Raw genomic sequence first — 26,667 nt, forward strand, 5'->3', positions numbered from 1 at the left:
GGCCATTGCTGGGCTCTGGAGTGAGACCAGTCAGTGGACCATCCCCTGTCTGACTCACACCCCCAGCTGACAGGAGGAAAGGGTACAGAAGCTGACAGTTATAATCCTGAGTCCCGGGGGGCTGTGATGAGGTGAAGGACAGGGCTGTGGAACCCCAGAGAGGCCTAGCTGTACCAGTGGGGCAATCAAAGAAGGTTCCCTGGAAGAGATGGCATATGAGCTGAAGCTTGGAGGATGAGCAGGATTTTGCCCGGGGCAGGGGCAGAAGGGCACTCTAAATAGACAGTGATGGGAGCAGAGGCACTGGCTGCATGGAGTGTGACTCCCGTCATTGTCATGTTGTATTGCTGGGTCGAGCCCTGTCCCAAGCCCAAAGATGGTGGGGCCCTGCCACCTCTTATCTCATTTGGCCCTTACAACAAACCCACAAGGAAGGCTTGTTGACTCTTTTCAGAAGATAGTTCTGGACCAGAGAGGCTAATTACATGCCTAAGGACACAAGCCAGTAAGCAGCAGAGCTGGGACTTGAACCTTGGTCCGCCTGACCCGAAACCCACACCCCATCCAGCTGGCTCAGAATCGTGTCCCCAGACACTCAGCCGAGGCTGTAGAGATGGGTGTAGAAGGAGCACTGTCTCCTCCCCAGTGCTCTGAGCTCTTGGCTGCTGCCGGGAAGTGAACTGCAGCCTTGCTCTCCCTCATCTGGGCTTGTGGCTCAGACTTGCCTGTGTGTCCTCTGCCCTAGGAGTGAGGCCGTCTGTCACCATTATTTAATTAAACTGTCCACTCCGTCTCCAGAGACTCTTCAGTCATCATTGGCCACTGTGTATCTAACAGCTCAGTGACATCATCCTGTGAGGAGGCATCTGTGTCCCTCAGGGCATCCAGGGGGGTGGGCCTTGGGTCCCCTGATACAGGTACACAGCTGTCATTGTCATGGGCTTCATCTCCCGTCGTTTGGAAAGTTGGTCACATCCATGTCTTCCTTGATCCTCAGATCCCCTCTAGAGGTCATCGTGTTGCCCCCATATGTTAATGTGGAAGGAAACTGAGTTCAAAGCAAAGTCCTTTGCCCACATCACAGAGGACGGAGGGAGCACGTGTCAGGTCCAGACCTGACTCAATCTCTCTGGCTCCACATTGAGGGTGGGAGCATCCTCGGGTCCTATTCCCCAGGATGACTCCTCCAAAGCCCCATGGAGAGCTGAGAAGTCTGGTTCGGCAACCTCAATCTGGCTATGAAAGGATTACATTGACCACTGTGATTTTTTGTTTTAACTTCCAACAAAATAGAGTAGCATAAAACATAAAGTAAAAAAATGTAAAAGTATAACCTATCAAGGGGCACCTGGGTGGCTCAGTCGGTTAAGCATCCGACTTTGGCTCAGGTCATGATCTCACAGTTTGTGAGTTCGAGCCCTGCATCGGGCTCTGTGCTGACACCTCGGAGCCTGGAGCCTACTTCAGATTCTCTGTCTCCCTCTCTCTCTCTCTCTGCCCCTCCCCCGCTCATGCTCCGTCTCTCTCTCTCTCTCTTTCTCAAAAATAAACATTAAAAAATTAAAAACAAAAGTGTAACCTATCAAGAAGTAGAAAGTAGACAGTGAAGTACAAAGAAAAAAAGGAAAAGTTACTCCTAACTACACCACTCAGAAATACCCCTTGTTTAACATTTTAGAGTATTTTTCCAGACTTTTCTCTGTACATATGATAATTATACTCTTTAGTAGAATGGAATCATGCTGTATTTACTGTTTGGTTACTTGCTCTTTTCACTACATTATATTTTGGACATCTGGTTCTGTGCACTTAGCTGAGTGAGTGAGTGAGTGAACGAGGAAATGAATGAATGGCTAGTAAAGAACTGAATGAACTGCTATCTTGTGTCACTGAAACAAGTCAGGCTTTGGGAACTGCACTCAGACTGCCTTCCCAGGGGCAGGAGCTTCTGACTCTGTCCTGTCACTGATGCCCCATCCTCTGTAGCCTCAGACCTCAGTTTCTCCATCTGCACAGGGGGGTGATGGTCGGTGTTGCAGCAGTATCTGATGCTGACTCTGCACAGCCCTAGGAGGGGGTGACCCTATGCTATCATTACCATTCTTGTAATGCCGACAGACGTGGAACCTCAGAAAGGTTAGATGGTTTGCAGCTCTCACGGAGCTGGAGGGGAGTTGCAACTTGAACTCAGGCCTGGGTGACTCCAGGGTACTCTATACCCCAGAATGAGCCTGTGGGAGCAGAAAGAGCCTGCCCTAAGAATCCAAGGGGCCAAAGCTAGGGCGGGGGGGCCAGGGAAGCCTCGGTCAGCCCTGCCCTCTCTGGTCTGCCTCGATGTCCCTATGTGTAACACAAGGGCCTCCAAAGGCTGGCCAGTCCTAACACTGAGTCTTGGGTTCCTACATAGTCTGGCCCAGCCATCCTGCCTTTATCCCAGGACCAGAGTGGACCCAGAGAGGTCTCTGGCCCAGGGCCTGCCTCAAAGCCCAGAGCTTTTGCAGAGGAGCCACTATTGGCGTTTAGCCCTGATGCCTGAGGGAATTCCAGGCTAAGGGAACAGCATATGCAAAAGCTGAGAAAGTACAGGAAGTTCTGGAAGCCCAAGTAGTCGGTGTAACTGGAGCCCGGAGAGGAAAAAGGAACTTGGGGAGCCAGCCACAGCTGGAAGGCCTGCAGGGTCAGATGCTGGGAGGCTGGAAACACCAGGCTGAAGGCCTTGGGTCCTATCCTGAAGGCAGTAGGGAGCCATCACTGGGTTTTGAGCAGTGATAAGGACAGGCTTGCGATCTAGGAATCTGTCTGACTGCAGGATAGGTGATGGATTTGAGCACAGTGGCCAGGGAGGTAAGGAGGGGCCAGTGAGGAGAGCGGCAGGGTGGGCGCGAACCTGGCACTGCCGTGGGGAGTGAGCAGTGAGAAAGCCTCACCTGGGCCCTGCGCCCCCCCCCCCCCCCCCCCCCCCCCAATGGGCTCCCAACTTGGCTTGCCCCAGGACAGAGCTGCAGACTCATCGCTCAGTCCTCAGTCTTGGGCTGGGCCCAAGTGCAAGGCAGAGATTTATATTCTGTAAATTATTGGTGCCCAAGTCATAGCTGCATGGCTCAGCACAATGGCATCCTTCTCTTTTTGTCCTCCTTAATTTTAGAAGCCAAAGCTAAATGTTTTAATTTTACATTATTCCTGACATAATGCTAATGAATTCCAGGCGTCCCCCTGAGTTGGGCTCAGCTCTGCAGGGCCAGGCTTCTGGGAGGGGCCCTGCTCCCCGGAACGCCCCTCCAGCCCCCCTTGGTTCTCGGCCAAGTGCCTTGCAGCGTGTTTCTCCTTAAGGACCCCTTTCTGTTTTATCATATGGTTACACTTTTTTTCATTTCACTTGGTCTTCTTTCGTGGGGTGACCACAGGGTGTTTCCCTTTGTCTGAGGGACAGAAGGCTCCCAGGAGAGCCGGACAGCACACCTGACCCAGCAGAAGCCACATTTCTCCTTCAGAACCGTGGGGCATTCGAGGCGCAGGTGAGGGGTGGGATGCCTCCCCCAGACTCTTCCAGAGTTTTCCAACCTGTGCTGGACTGAAGAGCGGGGGGATTTGGGTTTTAAGGGCAATCAGCGCTCTTAGGGAATCTGAAAAACGGCGTGGTGGCTGTTATTGCTAGTACTGCTATTTTCTGGTAAGGTGAGACACTTAATGTTTTTTGCCATTTCTTTCCCACGGCCTAGTGTTTCCTAACCATTCTGCTTTTTGTCGAATGCAGTGTAAGAGCAGGGCCAAGGGCTTTGCCCCACAAATCAGTCCCCCGTCAGTTCAGTCCCAATGCTGCCTCTACTCCACGGGTGCCCTGAGCTCAGGCTCTCTGGGATGGCCTGTCTCCTTATCTGTGAAAGATGGTGATATGGCACCTTGTGTCCAGGGTGCCCTGAAGGTCAAAGAAGGCAGTGCACCAAAAGGGTCCACGGCTAACTTATTCACGTCGGGTTTAAGCATCAAGTCTGAAAACTCCAGTGAGAGAGAAAGAAATGTAACGTGGACATTTTCCTTGAACTCCCTGCCCATTCTGAGCATCTACATGCTTGCATTTCAAGAACACTGCCATGTTTCCTCTTAGTTGTATCTAAGTTCTTGGGGGTGGGGGGCATACACTGAACCAAGGGGTCCTCAGGGCCTTTGTCATGCTGGCACCTGCTGAGCTGTCCAGCATCCGGCCCCATCTTTGGCCAGACTCTGCCTGTGCGCCGTGCATCTGAAAGGCTGCCTCAGGGCCAGCTCAGACTGTCTCCCCCATAGTGCAGGGTGGGGGACCTCCTGAGACATCTGGAGCCCTGCCTGTAAGGGGGCCTGGGCCCCGCCTGGGGAGAGCCCTGCTTCAGGTCACACAAGTCTAGCTGGGGGTGCTGTTGCATACCCAGGGGTTGGCCCCAGAGGCGTAAGAGCAAAGTCCAAAGCCTCTCCACTTCCAGGGACTGCAGCTGTCTACACATCTCGGTACCCCTCCTCTGTCCCTGTCACAGCTGGAGCGCTGTCTCAGGAGCAGGGACACAGGAAGCTTTGCTCTTCCGACAAAACCTCTCCTGACCTCTACTAATTAGGGGTCTCCCTGCCCCTCACTTCCCTCGAGGCTCAGTTGTTTGTTGCTCGAGGCTCAGTTGTTTGTTGCTCGGGTCTTTCATTCATTAACAGATATTTACGAAAGCCCACTCTGTGCCAGGCGCCGTGTTGGGCACTTTTAGGTTTATGGCAGAAAAAATCGTTTGAAACATTAACTGTGCGTGACTCATCTCTGTCTCCAGAGATCTTTCCATTCGGTCCCTGGGATAGTGAAACCCAAAAGCCAGAAATTCACTCCTGTCTGCCCTGCTTTCTACTAAGTTATCTCTTCCCTGAGGCACCTGAGTAGAAGCATAATGCTGTTCCACACATACCCATTCAACAGATGAGGATTGAGGCCCAGCAGGGAAAGGGGCTTTCCCTGGATACCTGGCCCAGGGGCTCCCCTGTGGCTGACCAGTTGGGTGCCTGGCTTGTAGCTGGAAGTCACTGTGCACAGTGGGGCAGTTGGGGACAGGGCGGAGGGGCCCTGACAGCAGTCCCAGCTACAGAGAAACCCCACAGCGCCTCTCACGGTGTTGCTGTGATGCTGGTGGAGCCAACAAGAAGAAGTGTTCTGCCGACTGAGGCACTTGGCCACCAAAACAGTTTGCTGCATCTCTTCTTGAGCTCTCATCCCCTCCATGGGTTGGGTTTCATTTGGGGTTTTTGCTTGGGTAATTTGTTCCTAATTGTAAGTGACCTTCCTTCACTAGCTCAAGTACAAGTGCAAGACTGTCACCTCTCCTTCCACCCACTGTTACTAAGAACCCATTACGAATCCATGGCAGGAGGATGTGACTTGGCCTCATTCAGAGTGTGGCCCTACGTCACCTGCACAGGGTCAGCCCACCTTGGCACCCCTGAAATGATCAGTGATGGCTGGCTAGATGAGGGAGTGGTAGTGGTGCTGAGGCGGGTCATCCTGGCCCGTTTATACCGCTGGGCCTCGGGTAGCAGGTCCAGCCCAGTTTAGAGCCGGTAGCTTTGGGAGCCATCTTGTACCGTCCAAACAGCCCCAGTGAACACAAAGTTGCCTGGTTTTGTTCCTGAACATCGGGAACAGGCCACTCCCCTCCTCCCTGCTAGGGTTCCTCCTAACATTGAGCAGGGCCTCTGTGACTCCTCCACCGACCTCCGTGGCCCTTGCTGCCCCCAGAGCTGCCCGTGCAGGACCTAGTCTGACCCAGCCTGCTCCTGCCCCTCACAGGCCTGGTTCTGAACGCTGCTCCCACCTCAAGGTGGGAGCCCGGAGCCTCAGAGGACATCCTCGGACGATCTAAATCCCAGGTGCACACTGGGCAGCTTGCTCCCACCCACCCACAACCTTAGATGGGAGCTTTGCATGTTGTACATTTGTAATGTTTCCCGGTGGCCTGATGTGAGGTTTTCTTTCAGGAGATGGGTGGGAAGTCTGGGGTCTCTTTCCCCCCCGAGCAGTCCTAGGACACTGGGAATTATGCTGCTGCCACCTGTATGACCCTGGTGCACATTCACGCCCACTGTCCCACCTGTCCTGGGCAGGCAGCCTTGGGGTGAGCCCAGGGAAGGCAAGTGACTGGTCTAAGGTTACATAGTTGGCCTCGGGTCTTCAGACCCTGATGTTTTCACATCTGGACCCATCCCTGCTGTTGCTGTTTGGAATTGGAGAGAGGAGCCAAAAAGGGGACTAACATTCCTGAGCACCTGTCCTGTATTCAGTACCAAGGGCATGGCATTCTGATGTCCATCACATGCATCTCAGGCCAGGAGCGTCACCCCATTTTGCAGTGGGAACACTGAGCCTCACAGGGGCCAGCAGGAAGAGGAACCGGCCCTGAACCCCAGCTGTGCTGGTGGTGGGGAGATATCCTGCCCAGACCGGGGCTCGAGCTTATTTGGGGGAAGGCGGTGGGGTTTGGAGCTCATGGCTGGAAAGGATCCTTTTGTTCACTGTGGTCCCTCTCCCTCCTCGTCCCGAAGCAGCTCTTCCAGTTGGACACTGCAGCCATCTGCAAAGGTGTCACCGCAGTAAAGGGGACCAGGCACTCCTGCTTGGTGGTTGGCCGTGGAGATGGGGTCGGCTGCATGTGGCTCTCTGGCCTGTGCCTGCCTGCCTCCCCTCCTGGGGGCGAGTTTCTAGACACCAGGCCCAGCAGCAGGCAAGGCCCCAGGGCATGTGTGGTGTCTGCACCAAGGGTGAGCAGTGAGAGGCGGGCAGTCCTGGCCTCAGCACCAGGATGGCGGCCTGGCAGAACTCAGTCCCAGGTGCTCAGAGAAGGGCGGAAACAGGGAGGGTTAGGGAAAGACTGGGGAGAGGAGCAGGCGTGAGCCTTGAGCCAAAGCCTTAGAAGACAGGGAGGACGAGACAGGCAAGTAGATGGACCTCATGTGAAGAGGACACTGCATTGCCAAAGGCCTGGAGGCAGGAAGGTGTGGCTTGTGGCTGAGCACGGGGAGGAGGAGGGAGCATTGGGCTAGAGGTCAGCACAGCCAGAGGGCGTTCTTGGCCTTGTCTTAGGGTTCTTTAAGGTCATGTGTGCCCTCCCCAAAGCCAAGCCAGTCCATCCAGCTGCCATGGGAAAGTTGGGAGATACGGTGGGCCCCTGAGGGCTGCCTAGAGCCATGGAGAGAGGCGAGTGGGAGTGGGAGTGTCCACAGGACTGGCTGGGTTGGGTGTTAAGATGGTATGAGGGCGTGTCTTTATCTACTGACCTCTTGGAAGACTTTCTGGATGTTGTCTCTGGGTGAGTGTCTTCTCCCTGTGCGCACAAACCATCATGAGGCCGTCCTGTGCCGAGATATGGGCTGGTTCCTGCATGTGCTGTGCTGTGCGTGGGGTTGTCTGTCAGTATGTCTGGGGTCTGGGGGGGTTGTACGTTTGAGCCTGTGGTGGGGCCTGGAGCTCAGTCCTTGGTTCATGTGTGAGCGTGTATGTGCTGGCCTCTGCGTCTCTGTGACGTGAGTCGTGTTTGTGTGGCCATGTGTTTAAATCGGTGCTGTGTGTTGGTGTCCTGGGTTCTGTGTCTTTGATGTGGAGCTTGGTTGGAAGAGGAGGTATCAGGCAGAGTGTGTGTGTGTGTGTGTGTGTGTGTGTGTGTGTGTGTCTCCAGGTCTGCGGCTGGGGGCTTGGTGCGTGTGCGTGTGCTAACCATTCCGTGCTGTCTCCTGCTGGCCCCTGGCCCCTAGTAGGGCCTCTTTCCGCATCTCCAATGATGTCTGGCCTCCTCTTGACACCGGGAGCCTCCCCAGATCCCACCTGTCTACGCAAGCAGACTCTGAGCCCCTTCGCTTCTCCCATCCCACCTGGAGGGGTGGCATAGTCCTCTTGGCCCTTGCTGCCTGGGAATAAGAACCTGCTTCTGACCCAGAGACCTTCTACTGGAGAGTTCTCGGCCAAGAGCCTCCAGTGCAGTCCTGGTGAGGAAAGACAAGGGGTCTGCAGCACTCATCCCCCCTTGGAAACCTGGAGAGCCGTGGTGCCTCTGGCCCAGTCTCCCTTTGCCTTTTGTGTGCCATGTCCCCGACCCCCACCCGCCCTGCCGCCTTTCTGGATGATTACGAAGATGAAGACGCAGAGAGCTGAGCAGTTGTGAAGAGACCCCCACGCCACCTCGGATCTCAGTCCTGGCTGGCCCAGGGCACAGAGCTCAGGCGCTGGAGGCAAACCCAGGCTCCCTCCCTCATGAGCTCTGGGAATCTGACCCCTAAACTCTCTGGGCCTTTGTTTCTGCCTATATAATGAGGTGTGGGGGGGTGGTACACTGTCCTAATGGGACAAAGGAGATCGTATTTAGGAAGAGTTTGGCCCAGTCCCAGGTACAGAGTAAATGTGATAGTTGCTGTTAGGGTCATAGTCTCCCTCGTACACACATCTGCCCACTCCTTCATTTATTCAGACAGCACTGCGTGCCCAAAGCTAGACCAGACCCTTGTGGGCTCACAGCGTAGAGTCCAGGCTGGCCCTCCAGCCTCACCTCCCAGGGATCCTTCCATATCTGTTCCTCCCCTTCTTGCCCGGACCCCCTGAGGACTGGCGAAGCACAGGCTCTGAAGAGACTTCCATGGAAACCCCAGAGGGCCTCATAGGACAGTAACCTCGGGGCCAGAGTCCCCTGCAGGGGTGCGGGAGTGAGGAGTAGACCTCAGCTCCCGGCTGGCTGGCCTTTCAAGCTGGCCAAACACAGAATTATTTGACATCTTGGAGAAGAATCTGGCACTGCACGTCCAAATCATTGTTATAAAGTAAGTTAAAAGTTTGCACAAAAATGAGAAGTTGATCCCCGAATGGCCTGCCAGACTGTTGTAACCCAATATATTTTACCCTTAAACCAGAAATGTGTTTGTTTAGAAGCAAGTCACTGGCAAATGCCAAAAGTGGAGGCATTTCCTCCCCTGCCCCCACCCATGCCCTGTTCCCCCAAGACTCCCTCCTTGCCCTTTGCGTCCAGATTCTTAGCCAGAGCATGAGAAACCAGGCCCTCGCTCCTCTTCGGGCCACAACAGCGACAGGGAGGAAACTTGACGTTCGCTAGACGCCTACCGTGTGCCAGTTGCAACAGTAGTTAGTGGCAGCCCCGTTTTAGAGAGGAGAGAAGTGGGGGCAGGGATGGGACACGATTTGCCCAAGTTGGTGACTCTCGGTGGTGGAGCCCCCGGGAACAAGCCTCTGTCTGCACGACCTTGGGGTCTGTGGCATGCGGCATGTTGCCCTACATGTGGAACGGCACTCTTGCTCCTTTCCCAGGGGCCAGAGGGAGAGAACGGTCGTGCTCAGCACCAGAGGTGTGTCTGGCACCGTGCTGGGGCTTCCCCGAGTGATCTTGCTTAGCCGTTGATGAGGGCGAGGCTCAGAGAGGGCAGATTGCTGAGTGGGGGTGAGCCCAGGCCTGCAGATTCTGACAACTGACCCAGTGCCCTCCCCCACCCCCAGCCAGAACTTAAAGGGCCCTTTGGCTCAGCCTCCCCGGCTCCTGGGATGGCTCCCCCGTCTTTCATCTCCTGCCCTTGGTTCTGTGAGCTGCACGCAGCGGTAATGGATTGCAGTGGACTTTTTTCAATTAGGTTCTGATTCTCCCCTGCCTGTTACTATAAAACTCCAGATGGTCTAGGGCTTCACGGTTCCCGGGGTATTTTCCCCCGTTATTTTAATCTTCTCTTGTAACACGCCCCACATGTGGAAACTGGGCCTTTCAAGACTCTGCGCTCTGTGCTCTTTCTTCTCTGCTCTGCCGCCTTGTTTTTCCTTTTTGTGTGGTGGTATCTCCTCTCTTGGAGGGCGTCCTCCTCTCCCAGCGTCGGCTCTACATCCTGGGCCGGGCCTGGCCTTTGCCTGGGAATGGAACCCAGGATGTGGGCCCAGCTGGAAATCCTAGTAATAGCTGCTGAGTGCAACCCCGTTGTTGGTGCTTTACTCCTGAGGCAATGGCCAGAGTGTTTAGGGACACATAGGGACAGACTGGCACATCAGCCATCGAGATCAGACCCCAGCTCCGCCGGTTACCAGCTGTGAGTTGAGCCAGTGGTGTCATCATTCCGAGCCTCAGTTTCCTCATCTGCACAGGGGGGCTAAGAAGGAGGCTTATCAGCAGAGCATGTTGTCATGATTAAATGACACAGCCCGTGAGACACACACAGCAGCCGGCCCTTGGTAGGTGTCCGAGAGGGTGTCTCCCAGTCACTTACATCATTCTGAATTCACCTGTTTTGTCTTACGATATAGTTCACGTTTGTGCATTATAAAGTAAAGAAGAAATCCCTAACACCCATTTCTTTGCATTTTTCTAGACAGAAGTCCTTTCTGTTTCTTCTCCCCTCTCTTTGTACCTCCTGTCCACAGCAGCTACCCTCTCTGCTGCCCATGGCGTGTGAGCCTTTGTTTCTGGCCAGATAAACTGTGTTGTGTGTTTGGTTATTTGAGCTGGTGTGTTTCACATTCACCCCAAATAAGACGGAATGCTGCATGCACCCTGTGGTTCACAGAGACCACCCACCTACTGTGTGCCCAGGTGTGCCCGAGCGATGCCCCACTTATGGATGAAAAATCTGGGCTCCGGCAGAATGAAGTGAACTTGCCCAAGGCCATCCAGCTGGGAAGTGTGGATTTGCATCCATGTCGCTCTGATACTGAAACAAGCCGGTTTGGAGGTGGGAGTTGGAGGGGGCGGGCACTACCAAACCGTCACCGGGGACCAGATCACACCAGCTGGGATGCCGTGGTGAGGATTTGTACTCCCCAAGCACTAGGGAACCGTGCAGGGTTTGAGCAGGGAGGGACTGGGACAGACCTGTGGGCTTCAGTTTTCGTTCTAGATCCCAGATATCCTGTGGGAATGAGTTGAGAGAGGAGGGGCAGGAGGCAAGATGGTGGCTAGTGCAGTCACCTGGGTGAGAAATGCTGGGGGTGTGGACCAGGGCAGCGGGGCAGCGAAGAAGAGAAGAGGGTGCACGTGAAAGATGGTTTAAGAGGTGGCATTTCCCTGACCTGGTGGCCGATCAGATACAGCGACCAGGGAGGAGGGAACAGGTTCCTGGCTCAGGCATCTAGGTGGAAGGTGGGAGGTCCAGGTAGTGGGGAGTCTAGCCAGCAGCAGTGGCACCGGAGTCCCCCCAGTGAATAGCCTCGGGCCACCCCATTTGCTGAGCCACGTCAGTGAGTGCACAGGGCAGTTTCTGTGGTGTCTTAATGGGATCGAAAACTCCCTAAACTTACCTGCTCTAGAATGGATCACCACTGCATGGGTGGGAATGAAGGGAGCCCCCGAATTCCCATTTCTACTTCCACCTCTCCTTCCCTGCTCCCCTTAATCTCCAGAATATTCAGCACCCCTCCCAGTCTCCCTGTGCTTCCCACCCTGTTTGTCCAAACCCTGCCTGGGCGTCAAGTCCCGGCTCCTCCAAGAAGGCTTTAGTGACCTCCGACCTCCCCAGCTAGAAGCCCCCTGAGATTAGCCCCTCCTTGGGGCTGAATACATGTCTTTCATTTGGACTTATGGGTCTTTTGTGGTCTTCTTTGCCCTGAAGTCTCAGCTCCCAGAGTGCCGCCAGGCACACAGGGGCAGCTGAGTGAGGCAGAGGATATGAATCAATGTGCAAAAAGATGAGAGGATGAGAGTGAATTCCAGAAGTGAATAGGTGGAAGCCTGGGCAGGTGCGGATGGGATACCAGCAGTGAGGGTGAGTGATAAGGTCGGGGGCAGGTGGATAGGGTGCATAACAACTTTCAGAGTCAGGGGGTTTGTCCAACCTGCTAACCTCGGGTTGAAGATTGAGGAGTCCCTTCTTTCTGCGAGAGAGGGCAGTTCTGATTGTGGCTTGGCCCTTCTGGTACGGTAGAGACAGTTCTCCCTGTGCCCCCCTTGCAACAGGGTGAGGGATGCCCCAGGAGGTCTGCTCTGCAGGGTTCTATACCTCAACATTGACAGCCGGGAGGAAGGGGTCTGTCTGTCCAGGGCAAAATCTGCCTTTGAACCCTAGGGGACTGGAGTGTTGTGGGAGGAATGTCAGGAAGGCCCTTGTGTGTACCCCCTGGGGGACAGACCCCACCCATGGAAGCATCCTTACGTCCTTGGGTCACAGTGGCATTGCCTTAGGACCCATCTTCCACCCCACTCAGGGAAACCAAAGCTCAAAGCCAGAAACAAAGCCAAGACCCATGCTATAAGACCCTTCTGCTACAAGACGCGTGTGTCTATTCCAGCAGCATCTGTGCCCCCACAACACAACAGTGGTGGGGCACCTCTCCATGCTGACCTCCCAGCCCCCACATGGCCAGTAGATGGGGCCCCATCGGGCCATTCCCACCCCCAAAAGGCTGCCTTGCTCTCATTAGAGGCTGTTGCTGGCACCCAAAGGACACCACATGGGGTTGCCCTGGTAAAACCTGACCTAGGCTGGTGTTTTTTTCTGAGGGCAAGATAGAAAGAATCACCATCACAATAACAGTGATGACATTTACAGAGTATGTCCTGTGTGTCATGCACACATGGACATCGTCTCACCCCACAACCAACTCCGTGAGCTGGTTTCTGTCTTCGTATTACCGAGAAAGACACTGAGGCACAGAGGGGGCGCTGACTTGCTGGACTTTCTGCTTTCCAAGTCTGGACCCTTCATCCCAGGCTGTGTGGCATCAGACCCTAGAAGGCCTCCAATGCTAAGGGGATTGACTGGCTGTGAGAAGGCATGATGAGCCCTAGAGAGTCTTGAGTGGAGGTGACCCACCTAAATGTGCAGCGTAGAAATAGACTCACAGAGCGGGAAGGGCCGTAGGTGTGTCTGGTGAGGCCGCTGGCTGTAAGACAGCGGGAAGGGGCTCATAAGAAACTCAGATGGGCAGGCTTCAGCTTTAGGCTTCCAGATCCTGGATCCCCAGGGTAGAGAGACAAGGGGAAACAGACCTGTCCAGGATGCATATGCTCCTGTAGAAGTGGAACCAGGACAGCCCTGGACACCTGTCCCTCAAGCCCCCATCCTGTTCCCCACTCCCCATGCTGCTCCAGGCCCCAAGCCCAGGCTAACCGCCCCCTACACCTGAGCCAAGGGGTTTGAAAGCACAGGGTGTGATGGGATGGTTAGTCCGAGCTGCCAGGCTGGAGGAGGAGGATGGGGAGCAAGGTAAGGGGTGAAGGAGTGAGAAGTGGAAACGGGACATGGGGAGATGTGGGAGCCCACCATGCCACACACACACACACACACACACACACACACACACCCTTCCACTCTACAGAGGGGCAGCCCGGGAGACGCCACCCCAGCAGAATGCCACCTGCTGCTTACCTGCTTGGTGACCTTGCCTGGGAGCAGCAGTGACAACACTAGGTGGGGACTTGGTGCTGAGCTAAACACTTAACCTGGCACTCTTTCGTTTCACCCTCACAGCCACCTTCCACAGTTGGAAGGACTCACCTAGTTTTACAGATGAGGAAACTGAGGCTCGAAGGCTAGGAGGGACTCCTCCCGGAGCACTCAGGGAGTTGAGCAGCCAGGACACAAGCCCAGGTTGTCTATGACTGCTGTGCTGGTCCCCTGAGCCCCAGCTCCTGGCAGGAGGAGAGGAATATTTGCCCCTAGGGCTGTGGAGGGATACGAGGTCACCCTGGTGACAATCCTGGGCCCAACAGAGAGGGTGCACCTAGGTGTGAACCCACAAGTGTGCCATCCTCCTCTCTCTGCCTCTGTGGGCCATCTGCGCGGTGCTTGAATGGGGAGGACCGAGTGGACCTAGGCAGCTGCAGACAGAGCCCCCATGGCCTCAAGGTCCCTGGCATGTCTGGGTGCTGGCCTCATGGGGGAGTTATTCTGCCGTGGTACCTGCAGCATCCTCACCCTGGAACAGTCTTGATGGGGCAGCAACCTCTCCCCACCTACTGCTACTACCTCTGGTTCCACCTCGGGGGTTCTACTCCGATAGCTGCTTGCCGCACCCCAGCCTGGGACTCAGCTCTGGGAGGTTCCGCGGGTGTGGGGTTAGGACAGGGCTGGGCCAGTGTACATGGGCGTGACACAGATATAGGGCACAGGTATCAGGGTACTTCGATGGACACTGGAGGGAAGGGGGTGCACTCACAAGGGCACGTACGTCCCCAGGCCTGGGAATTTCTGTTCGTGCTCCCATTGGCTCAAGTTTCTAACCCACCCTTTGTCCCGTGAATGAGATGCCAGCCCTGCCGTCAAAAGAACTCCCAAACCCTCATCCTAGAGGCATGGTGAGAAGTGAGTGTGCAGCAAAAATCTTCTAACCCCTAAGCTCAGGGTGTGACCAAGGAGCGGCCACGGAGGTTGGGGAAGCTTCTCAGAGGAGGTAGTGCTTAGCACCTCTAGTAGACGTCTGCAAGATGAGTGGAGGGAGGGAGAGGCATTCCAGGCCCAGGGAACAGCTCAAGCAAAGGCCCAGGGGCATGAAAGTTCCTGACACATTGAGAATCACACTCCCATGCAGCTATAGCAGGACACACGGTGGGTGTGCAGACAGGAGAGGCGTCGGGGCTGTGGTGGAAGGCCATGAACACCAAGCTTGCAGATCCGAGGCTTTTGAAAAATGTATGAATTAGAATATCAACGAATTTGAAGGGAAGGTGGGGTACCCAGGAGGGGTACAGCTTGAACGGAGCAACGCTGCCGAGACGGAGGCTGGCCAGCGGGGAGAAGATGAAACACCGGTCTCCAGGGTCTGGTGGACTCCCCCAGAGTCAGGAAAAGCACACAGCACATTAGGAGTCACTGCCCCTCGGCCTTAGATGTCCACCCTTCTGGCATGGGCCAGAGGAGGAACAGAGGGACCGGCTGAGCGCCAAGAGGCAGCCCGCTTTCCAGCCGTGGCTCCTCCACCTCATTTCGGGGTGAACTTGGCACAGGGCCATTGCAGGAGAGCAAGGGAGTAGTTGTGGCCTATTTATTCCCCAAACAGGATTTCCTCCTGGTTTTGATGCATGGAAAAGGCGCACCATCTGGGAGAAGGGGGCGGGGCAGGCTCTGAAACCCGGCTGCAGGCGGCCTGCCCCGGATGAGCCCCAGTAGAGCTCCCTTGCGGCCAGGCCTTCAAGGGAGAGACAGACGTGAAGGGAGTTCACCCGAGAGAGAGTCATTGTCTCTCGAGTCTCTGTCCTCGTGTCTGTCCTGAGCTGGGGGATGAAACTAATGATTTGGGCAAAGGAGCTGGTTCCTCTGGCCTCGTCCTCCTCAAGGGTCACCTCCCCCTGCCCACCTGCAGGGAGTGGGCGTAGCAGAGCCACCTGGGCTTTGGCGTCAGTCGTGGCCTGCACCCTGTCGTTGCCATGTCACAGCCCTGTGATCACCACACGAAGCGTCTGTCCCTGAGGTGTTGAGGCCTCACACTTCAGAGTGATGGTGTGGTTCAACACCTCACACCATGCCTGGGTGGACAGAGCAGGTTCGGGTGCGTGTCGGTTCCTCTTCCCACCCCGTGGTGCCCACCACAGGAACACCGGCCTGGCTGGGCCCCCCAGACACTGAGGAGAAGCAGGAAGGAGCGGCCGGTCACACGAGGGGACCAGGGAATGTGCCATGGGGCAGCATTCAAGCTGGACTCTGAAGGCTGAGGGGAGATTGGATAGATGGTTATGAGAAAGAGGACGTACCTTGCTGAGCAACTTGTGTGAACTAAGGCTTGAGATTGCCCGGTGGGCTCCTGCCGTGTTGAGGGTGTGGGTGGGAGTCGGGAGGGGCAGGAAGGTGTGGAGGGTGCAGGGCTTAACATTTTTTTTTTAACGTTTATTTATTTTTGAGAGAGAGAGACAGAATCAGAAACAGGCTCCAGGCTCTGAGCTGTCAGTGCAGAGCCCGACTCAGGGCTCAAACCCACGAACTGTGAGATCATGACCTGAGCCAAAGTCGGACACTTAACTGAGCCACTCAGGCATCCCAGGGCCTGAGGTGGAGCAGCGGGGTCCTATTGTTACCTCAGAGACCTCGGCTGGTCACGTGGGGAGGAGTGAGCAGTTAGAGGATTCTGGGGTGGCAGGTGGGAGGTGGACAGAGGCTGTGGGACGGAGATGGGGCAGCCTGCGCCATGGGAGGAGGCGGTGCATTTGTTGCTGTCCACCCCCACTGCGGCCAAGGGCATCGCTAGGTCTGTGCTGTACCCGCTGCATGCCCACCGGCATGGGGCCTGGTACATGGTGGGCACTGGACAAATAGCCAAATGATAAATCAAAGACCCTGAGTTTACACATATGGTTGTTACTCTGACAGCAATCAGCACCGATGCCGCACTCCAGGTGGACAAAGCCCTTTGACAGTCATCGTCCCCCCACCCTGAGGCCCTCATATCAGCCCTGGGTGGTGACCACAGGGTCTCGAGTTTGTAGGCAAAGAAATAAGGGACAGGGAGGTCAAGGGCACTGCCCAAAGCCTCACTGGGACAGAGCCCCACTCAAATCCAGGCCTTAGGTTCCGAATGCGGGTTGTCTGCACCTGCTGTCCTGTCTGTCCGTTCAGGGTTGCCAACAGCGGTGTGTCCTTTCCACATGCCACTGGAATCCTTCCAGATCCAGAGTTGGAAAGACCGCTTTCTTTTCTAGCACCGGGAGCCATCTCTAAGTCAGGGGAGTACTTTTTCTGGACCCACCAGGGCTTCCCAGATATAGTCTGGGTCCTGATCACTTCACGGGGAGCTGAAACAGGGCACCTGGAGGCCTTGGGCAGGACTGGGGGCAGAGGAGACGGGGGCCATTTCCAGGCTGAGTAGTGGGCCCTCCGGGGGCTGCGGAACGCCCCTCACCAGACTCTCCTGCAGTTCGAAGGCTGCAGCAAGGCCTTCTCACGGCTGGAGAACCTCAAGATTCACCTGCGGAGCCACACGGGCGAGAAGCCATACCTGTGCCAGCACCCAGGCTGCCAGAAGGCCTTCAGCAACTCCAGCGACCGTGCCAAGCACCAGCGCACCCACCTTGACACGGTAGGCCCGAGGACAGAGGCCGAGGGGGAAGGGGTGTGGGAGGTGTGCACAGTCCCTCGCTCGTCTGATGCAGGGTAGCACCCAGGGTCCTCGCAGAAACCCTGCCTTCGTCCCGAGCGCTGGGCGTTCTGGGCAGGATGACGGCATGCAGGGAGAGGGAAGTCTCATCCTTGTAGGACAGTTAGTAGTATCCCTGGCATCCAGCCACTAGACAGGTAGGAGCAATTTTCCCTCTCCCAGTTGTGGCAGATGTCTCTCAACATTGCCAGATATCCTGGGGAGGAGGAAGCAAACTCTCCCCAAGCTGAGAACCACTGCTTTAGTCTGTGGATACTGGCCCAGGCACCAATGGCCAGGCACGTCCCCATGGAGAGAGTGGGCTCACCACCCTCTTCCTCTCCCCAGGCCTGTCAGCCAGCCCCAGAGCAGGCCTTCCCCGCTCCGCCCACCCCACACCCTCCGTGCAGACAGTCCAGAGCCTCTCCAGAGCTGTTCTTTACCCCCTGAGCACGGTGGGTGAGGGGTTGAAGTGAGCAGGGCCTGAGACTCTAATTCTGGTCTCCAGATACCTGTATGTCCACCCCCTTTCCCTTGTTTGGGCCGAACTGTGACAACCTGCAGCTCTATCAGTGTCAGTCTCCCCGTTTTCTCCCAGACCTCAGAGGTTAACAGGGCACTTTCTAGAACATCGTGTCCACCATCTCATACTGACCAGGCCAGTCAGTCACTATGCCATTTGACAGATGGAGGAAGCAGGGCTCCAGGAGGTTCAGTGCCCCGAGCTGGGCCTCACATCCCTCTTACAGGGCCTGTGTGAGGGGGTGTGTGCAGCCTGGTAGGAGCCCAGCCCCCATGTACGGCAGGAGATAGTTCCACAGCCGGAGTCCATGTACCTGTGCTCTTTGGGCAGATGTTTGGGGAGCTCTACTGGTCGGGGGCTGGGAGACCAGTGGCCATCCGGCCCAGCCTGTCTAGTACCAGATACACAGATGAGGGAACAGAGGCCCACAAGGCCGACTAACCCCTCCAGGGTAAGTTGGAGGCCACAAGACAACAGCGGTCAGAGCTGGAGACCCTCTGATCCAAACCCTTTATTTGGATGTGAATAAGCTGGGAAAGCCAAGACCCAAAGAAGATGGTGGGGAAGAGGGTGGCAGAAAACATAGGGAGGTCACTGTTTTGGGTCCCAGCCAGGTCCTGGGCACAATGTTCTATACATTTTCTTCACAATCAGTATCACGTATGCTCTCCTCGAGTTTAATGTTGGCAACAACCCACAAAGGGGTTGGGCCCTTATCCTCATTTTGGGCCTCATTAAGGGCCATTATCCTCATTTTGCAAGGAAACTGAGACTCACGTTAAGTCACAGACTGTCACGCAGCTCCTAAGTGGCAGAGTCCAGTGGCCCTTGCTGGAAAAGCCAGTGTATCGGCCACCCTGGAGAGGTGGAATGGAGTACAAGGGACAGGGTAGGAAGGAGGAGCCCTGTCCCTGGCTGAACCCGACCCTTCTCTCCACCCCTCCCCTCTCAGGCTGCATTATCACAGGCTTTGTTGGAGACACAAGTGTGGAGGCATTCTAACAAACCCCTGTCTTCATTACCTTCTCAGAAGCCCAGCCCCTGGGGCCCATGGCCCCCACCCAGGTCCCGAGGGGCACAGTTTGTGCCCAAGCCTCCTGGTTACATGTTCCAGAGACCACAAGGCAGCACCCACAGCACCAGGCCTCTCTGCACGCCCCACCCCCAGCCTGAGCAATGTCCCTCCAGGCCTCTCAGGGTCACCTACTCTGACTTCCTCCCTTCCTCCCTCCCTCCTTGCTGCATTTCCTGGACCCAGCCCCAAAGCAACAGGCCTCTGGCCCCCACTTGGTGTGTGAACAGAGCTCTGAGGACTAGGTCAGGTCAGGCCCAGAATGAGCCCACGGGGTTATCTCAGGCCTTCATCTCCCCAAAGGTCCTGGTGAAGCCTGTAGGTACAGCCGCCAAGCCCTGCACCCACAGCCCAGAGGCCAGTGGGTCAGGCCCATGCAGGCTGGGCCTTGTTTTCCAGAAGGGACCCCGTCATGTTCCCAGCTTCCCTCTGGCGCCAGAGATCGGAGGATTCTCCCCACGGGCAGGAAAGTGGAAGAACAGACTAGAGAGAGCCAGCCAGGTTTTAACTCTGGCCCTCCACCTGGGCTCAGACCTCGAAGAAATGCCCCTAGCCTCTCTAGGCCTCCATTTCCTCAAACACCTACATCATAGGGGAATCAACTGAAATGATGCAAAGACAGGCTTGACACACGGTCTGCACGGCAAATGTGAGTCCCTCCTTTCCCTCCTGACTCGCTGACTGAATGCTGAGCAAACCCTGCCGCATCCCCAGGCACTCAGTGTGGGCTTTCAGTCCTGACTGCCACGGCCCCAGGGGGCGATGGTCTCTCCTTTGCCCAGACGAGAGGAGGCCTCCTAACAGAGTGTCACTGGCACACTCTTACTGCGAGATCTTGGACAAAGCTTCAGCCTCTGTTTCCTCATCTGTGCTTCGGCTGTGGCACTGTGTCCTTACTACACCGTCACGAGTGTCCTTGTTACTAACAAGGCTTCGGAGCTGGGGCAGTGACTCCAGGCCTGGGGCTTGGCTGCTGCTTGGGACAGCCACAGGGTTTCCTGAGGGCTCACGGAGGAGCGGGGCTGGAGGAATGTTCTGCACACGTCAGGCCCTGGAAAAACAAACACAGAGATGGGCCTCGCGCCCTTTCCAGGCAAGCGCGCCTGCACACACGGAGCTCTGTTTGTTTGCTTTTTGGCAAAAACGTGTGGATTTGTATCAGCATCCCCCGGGGACGGGGCCTGGGGCAGGACAGGGCAGGGCCCACGAGAGAGAATGTCTCTGTGTATGTACGTGCATGTGTTGGGGTGGGAGCAGGCCCATAGCGTTGTGTGCATGTGTGTGTGCGTGTGTGTGTGTGTGCACGCATGTGTGTGTGTGCAAGCATGTCTGTCTCAAGCGGCTGGGGAGGGCACGTCTGAGTGTGCCTTCCACCCTCCTGCCCCACACCTTCCTTTCAGCACGGCAAGCCTCTCACTTCACTGTCTCTTTCTTTTTGCTCTCCTCCGTTTCTTTAACCTGGCAACTGTCCGTGGCAGCACCAAGGTATGGTCGTCTCTTTCTGCTTGCCCCTCCCCATGAGGTCCCTGGGTCTGCAGTTGGACTGGCCTGTCCTCAGGCCAGCAGGGACAGAGTTGCCTGAGGTCTGGGGTGGGGGAGGGGGGCAGTTCCACATGGGCATGTCTGACAGGGACATAGTGGTCCCCGGTACTTAATGTGAGAGGCACCACATCCTGCAGACACCCTCCCTGCTAGTTGCTAGAGGCCGGAGGGCCCTGAGAAATCAGGACTACTAGGTATAGTCAAAAAGGGAGGCCTTAGGGAAGGACTGTTTCAGCCTCAGCAGGAGCCCCTAAGGGAGAGCTCAGAATTCAGTTGGAGCAACTTCCTGGGTCAGTCCCTGGGACCTGAGATGAATCCGAAGGGATCATCCCCCGAGGAAATGCACCACCTGGTAGAGAAGGACACTGAACAAACCCAGCATTGCTGGGTGCACAGTGGTGCCCTTGGGAAGATCAGGAGGTAGAGACAGAAAGAAGATTCCAGGAGGGCTGGGTGGGTGGGCACACAAGGACAGGGGCAGGAGGAGAGGTGAGAATTTCAGCAGGCCCAAGTCACAGCACGCCCTCAGTACCGGGAGATGGGCTGTGTCCGAGGGCACGAGGGAGCCATGGAAGGATTTTTCAAAGGTGAGAGCATGGCCAGGTCCGTGAGAAAGGCTCTCTGGCTGTGGTGGGAGGGGAGATGGGAGGCAGGGAGAGCAGCATGAGGCCCAGGCAGGAACAGGGGAACAGGGGAGGTGGTAAAGGGTATGGATTGGTTCTACATGAGCAGTGGGGGCCCATAAGAGGAAGTACACAAAGGGCACAGACCCCCAGCCTCCCCAGGCCTGTGTCTGAGATCCACCTTCCCCCAGCTTCCCGTGATCATCAGAATGAGGATCTGGTTTTCTCATGGTCCAGAGAGCAGTCTGGCATCTCTGGACCCACTACAAGGTGTGATTAGTCACTCCCAGCCTGGGGCCCTGCCGTACCCCAGCTTGGCCCTGTGCTGTCCCCTCTCTTCCCCTGCCCCTCCTCTTCCTCTCCAAGGCCGCCACCTCACTGTACTCCTTGTCCACTCACACCTTCTCTGCAGCCGTGGGCTCCAAGGGTGTATTCTTCTCAGAGCCACTGTCAGAGCTGGGAGAATCCTTAGAACTCAGTTGGCCCCATTTTGCAAGGGAGAAGAGTGAGGCTCAGAGATGGGAGGCGACTTATCTGAGGTTCCAGCACGAGAGTAGAATGGAGACACAACCCCTCCTTCACTACGAGGCTGTGGGCAGGGCTGGCAGAGTTGGATTCTTCCTGGCTGGGGACAGAGAGGGAGGGACAGGGTGTGAACCTGCTGCCTGCCCCCTCCCAATTGCAGGTCACACAGTATGACCTTGGGGCCTGGCAGATGGCCCTGACTCACCCCACCTCTACACCTCTGATGTTACAGAAGCCGTACGCCTGTCAGATCCCTGGCTGCTCCAAGCGCTACACGGACCCCAGCTCCCTCCGAAAGCACGTGAAGGCCCATTCAGCTAAAGAGCAGCAGGTGCGTAAGAAGGTAAGACGGTCTTCGTTCCAGGCCCACCTCTGCAGATGCCCCGCTGGCCTCCCAGACACCTGTCCAGCATCCAGCCAGGTGCCCGCACTCCTTACGTGCATTCACCCACACGCCCGAGGATGGTCCTGTCCATCGTCCAGGATCTGCCTCCCACCTGGCCCCAGAGTTCACTTCCTTACCTCCAGCCGGCCAGACATCTATCTGCCCACAGACCGTCCACCAGCTTCTCTGTCATCCATCTGCCCACTTGCCATGGCTCATTTAGTAAATACATGATGTCGGGCCCTGTGTAGGCATCGAGGATACAAAAATGGAAAACCAGAGATAGACATAAAGAGATAATTCAATATAATATAATAAAGATGGCAATGGAAGGATGCAGAGAATAGGGTGGGAGCAAGAGGGTCCATGGAAGAAATGACATGGGGGACAGTGGACTGCAGTTGTGTGTGCTCTGGAGCCAGCCTGCCCGTGGCCTTGGGCACATCTCTTAGCGCCTTTCTTCTTCATATTCCTCAACTGTCAGATGGGGGCAACAGAGAACTTGTGTAGAGGGTTGCCGTGAGGCTTAAACTAGTAAGGGTGTAGAACAGTACTTAGCCCAAAGTAAAAGCTCCGAGAAGAAGTTGGTGCATGCATGTTGTCATTAAGCAGTGGGCAGGCCAAGACAGTAAGGAGAGCATTCCCAAGAGTGACTAAATCTTGAAACAGCAGGCACCTTGCCTGTCTCGAGGCCAGGCAGCTACGCAAGGAGGAGAGGCGTCCTGTGGGGAGCAGACGTGACAGGCCCAAAGCTCTGCCGAGGAGTTTGGGCCATCCTGAGGACAGTGGGTGTCATCAAGGGGTCTTAAGCAGAGAAGGGACGTGTCACCTTGAAAGATGGCTCTGGGGGCCATATGGAGAATTGGTTGGGGCTGGTTGGGAAACCTGAGGCAGGGAGGCCACTGCTGGGAAGCAGGAGAGGTGGTGGGGGTGGCTTGGGGCAGAGCGGGACGGCGGGTGGGGGCAGGGGAGAAGGGGGTTGGCAGAGGAGTAACAGAAACAGATTCTGGGGGGCAGGATGGTGGTGGCCCCCTTCACCAGGACAGAGGGTCTAAGAAAGAAGCAGGCTTGCGGGAGAAAGCATTGAGTTCTGTTTGGACAACAAGTGTGTGAGCCACAGAGGGACCCAGTGCAGCAGGGGGATGGGACAGCTACTTGGTGCAAAGCCCACCTCTCGGTTCATCCCGCATCTCCAGAAGAGCACCAGGGCCATGTGCGGTGGGTACTTGAGTGCAAGGGAGGATGGGGTGGGGGTGGGGGGTGAAGAGAAAACCAGGGCCAATCCAGGGACATCAGCATGACAGTGGACAACAGAGCAAGGAGAGCCTGTTAATTTGCCCTGCAAGATTTATGGAGCACGTACTGTTTTCTGAGATACAGCTGCAAATAAAGCAGAGAAAGTCTAGAGGCTGGAGAAAGAAAACTACTTCAGTCCTGTGGGGTGGGGGCGTACAGAGATGGGTCTGGGACAGGCAGGCCTCAGCTGGGAAGACGTTGCAGGGGCACAGCCAGGCTTGAGGCTTTGGTCTTCATCCTGCAGGCAATGGGGAGCCACTGGAAGCAGAAGAGGAGAGGAGGGACACCGTCAGAGTATGCACATGAGCTTGCTGGTGAAAACACCACATGTGTATTCACTCTGGTGAGGGAGGGATGAACCTGAACCTGAACCCAGTGCTGAGCCTGGTGTTTCACACACCGTATCTCATTTAGTCTTCTCTATGAATCTAGGGGGTGGGCAGTTTTTAATCCCCCATCTTAGACGTGGAAACTGAGGCCCAGAGAGTTAACAAATCTGCAGGGTTGTGCAATGCAGGAGTGACGGAGCCAAGGGTCCCACCCCAGACCTGCCTGTCCCCGGGGCCTGAGCTCTCTCTACTGATCTCAGGTTGAAGGGCCTGAGCAGGGACAGGGAATGGCCCGGGCTCCATGCCAAGGAGGCCTCTATCCCGAGCAGACTGGTGCCCGAGGACCAGAATCCTGCCCTGGTTTTCCCAGGCCCCATGCTTGGCTTGCACTGAGCCCCAGGGACCTGGGGCCGCAGATCTGCAAACTTCCCAACCATAAGCATCCATTAGGAGCCATCGGGGACGATGTATCTTTCTGGGTAAAGCGACCCTTGTATTATGACAGCTCCTTGGCAGCCCTGCTGCGTTTCAGAGAGAATTAGAAATGCTTTTCTTCCTTAATTCTCCTCTCCTGCTGCTCCTAATCCGATCGACATTGCGGTCTGCAAGAACATGCCTTGGCCCTCTTTTGCCAGAAACTTAATTTACATGGAAAACAGCTGCTGGGTCAGGGAGCCGAGGGCCCATCGGGAGGCTGGGCACACCTTCCCCAGGCCTGGGTGCTAGCCCTTCTGGCCTGGGAAGGTGGAAAAACCCTTGGGGCTGACTCTCAGCTGCGGTGTGACGTCGCACAAGGCTCTCACCTTCTCTGGGTCTGTTTTGTCCCAGGTGGAATGAGGATCTGGACAAAATCTTCAGGGCTCTGAGAGTCAGGCTTGGGGACTTCCCTAGGAGAGGGGCCCCTTCCCTTCCAGATGAGCTTTTGCCTCATGGCCCGATGTCCCAAGGGCCTCAACTGGCCACTCCCTGTCCCCATCTGGCCTCTCTGGGAAGGCGAAGACGTTCTGGGCTATGGAGCTCGAGTCTACCTTAAAGACAGCTAAGGGTTGTTGGCCAAGGATTTGCCCACCCAGGCTTGCTCTCAGCCAATGACCTCAAGTCCATGTATGGATCCAGCATGCCTACTGTCACACGACCATGTGGGACACGGCCAGCTGGGGTCAGCCAGCCCTTCACACAAGCTTGTCCATACCTGTCATCTCCTTACTCCACCTAGCAGCCTTGGGGGTGGTGGTGGTGATTGTCATTGCTTATTACAGGCAGGGGAGAGCCAGAGAGGTTAAGGTGTTTGTCCAGTGTCACACAGGGAGGAAGAAGAGATGGGAGTGGAGTTTGAACTCGGGTTGCCCTGGACTATTTCCATCATGCCTCATACCAGGAAGAAAGGAGGATGGGGGCAAGGGGGAGAGAAGGAAAGACACTCCCTGGGTGCCCACTGTATGTTACTCTGCCCACATGAGTTCATTGTGGGGCAGCCCCGGGAATGGGCCACACGGAGCTCTGGCTATCTGCGGGAGGCCCCAGCTGCTGTACTTTGACACCCTTCTGGGCACATGTGTGAGGCCATGGCTCCTGTAGGCTGCTCCCAGTCAAGGACTGAGTGTGGCAGGCCCTACAGAGATGCTGATGCCTGGGAGACACAGGACCCCGTGACTTCCAGCACACTTCAGCTCCCTGAGGACTCCTAGTCTAGAAGCTTCCACCAAACTCCTTCCTCCCTCTTCCCTCTCCCAGACTGCCCAGGTCCCTGGTTTTCTCTCACGCAGGCACTTCCCCTGTTAAAATCCTTGCATGTTCACTCCTGGTGTTTGCTTCTCAGACCTGAACTAACCCAACGTATACAGTTCGCTCCATTTTACAGATGAGGAAACTGAGATGCAGTGAGGTGAAGGGTCTTGCTCTGGAGCCACCATCCTTGCCCTGTCCCCTAAACCGAGGGTTGCCGGTGGGAAGATGGTCTCGCACTAACACCCTCTCTCCCTCTGCTTGTTCCTCAGCTGCACACAGGCCCTGATACTGAGGCTGACGTTCTGACCGAATGTCTGGCCCTGCAGCAGCTCCACGGGTCCACACAGCTGGCGGCCGGCGAGAGGAAGGGTGGCCGCGCCCCGGAGCTGCTCCCAGGTATGCGTGTGGGGAGGCAGCGGCCAGGTGCACAGCCCAGGAGGGCTCTTTCACAGCCAGCCAGCCCTGCAGGAAGACAGTGATGCTCTGTGGGTGCCCAGGGGCCGGTGGGGGGCACCCGCTCCTCTGACATACCTTCCTTCACACTCTCGTGTGGCTCCAGTGCCCAGGGGAGGAAGCCCAGGATCCTTTCAGCCTGGCCTTCGGGGCCTCACGGGGCCGAGGCCCTCCTAGCGGCCTCCCACACCGCCTTGATTGGCACGTCAAACATAGTTCCTTGGACATCCCGTGCTCCCTCTTGCCTCTGAGCCACCGTATACACCCTGCCGTCTCCTCACCCCAGCCCTTCACCGAGGCAGCTCCTGCACTTTCTTCAGGCCCCACCTCAGGGTTCAGGCCTGGGCCTCAACCTAAAGACCCACATGCTCCCCACCAGGACTCCATACCACAGCTTCCGGCTTCAGAGGAGAAAACCGAGGCTCGGAGAGGGTGGGCAAATTTGTCCGAATCACTTCCAGCTTATTCAATTCTGTGGCCTAGAGGTGGAGCCCCTCAACCCCTGGGACCCTTCAGGGCCATCCAGCTGGACACTCAGAGCCACTGGTCCAGCCGACATAGGAGGCCTCCCCAGGAGGCCGCAGGCCGGGAGGCGGGTCTCGGGTCCGGCAGGAACGCTTCACTGCGTGGCTTGCGATGTGGCCCGCGGGCGGATTCCAGCTGACAAGACTTGTGCTCTACCCTCCCCATCCCACAAAGAAACCACAGTATCAGAGCAGAAAGCTCTTCCCACCCTCTGGGATTTCTTGAATTACTCTAACCATTTTAGACATTTTTTATTTTCTAATTTTTAATGCTTTCCCCTCAGGGTTGAGGTAGCAACAGATTTAAAACTATGTCGAAGTATTTACCAAACAGCCTCAGGGAGAGAAGGTGTTTACACTTTTTCTGGGTTGCCCTTACACTTTTTCTGGGTTGCCCTACCCTCACATTGGTCCACAAGGGCAAGGACACCCCGGGAGGGTGGATCTATGGAGAAGGAATCACACCCTCCTTCCTCCAGCTAGAGGCCCCTCTGCCATGGCTGTTTCTCACAGCATCAGATTTGCTAAAATAGCTGGCGACAAAGAGACCCAAGGGATAATAGGGATGTGTTGAGGATACTGAGGCTCGGCAGAAAAGAGGGCTGTGACTGATTAGCAGTGGCTTCCTT

General features: G+C 56.1%; 1 protein-coding gene across 1 annotated transcript in view; it reads left to right on the forward strand.

Annotated features, from left to right (window-relative positions):
* GLIS1 (GLIS family zinc finger 1) overlaps nt 1-26,667 on the forward strand; it is a 90,622-nt gene that overhangs the window by 51,771 nt on the left and 12,184 nt on the right. Inside the window, exons 3-5 of the mRNA XM_049617150.1 lie at nt 16,820-16,981; nt 21,556-21,666; nt 25,331-25,457. Of these exons, the coding sequence (XP_049473107.1) occupies nt 16,820-16,981; nt 21,556-21,666; nt 25,331-25,457 (400 nt within the window). The remainder of the gene's footprint in view (nt 1-16,819; nt 16,982-21,555; nt 21,667-25,330; nt 25,458-26,667) is intronic.

This window comes from Panthera uncia (genome assembly GCF_023721935.1).
Source record: "Panthera uncia isolate 11264 chromosome C1 unlocalized genomic scaffold, Puncia_PCG_1.0 HiC_scaffold_4, whole genome shotgun sequence".
Lineage (NCBI taxonomy): Eukaryota > Metazoa > Chordata > Mammalia > Carnivora > Felidae > Panthera > Panthera uncia.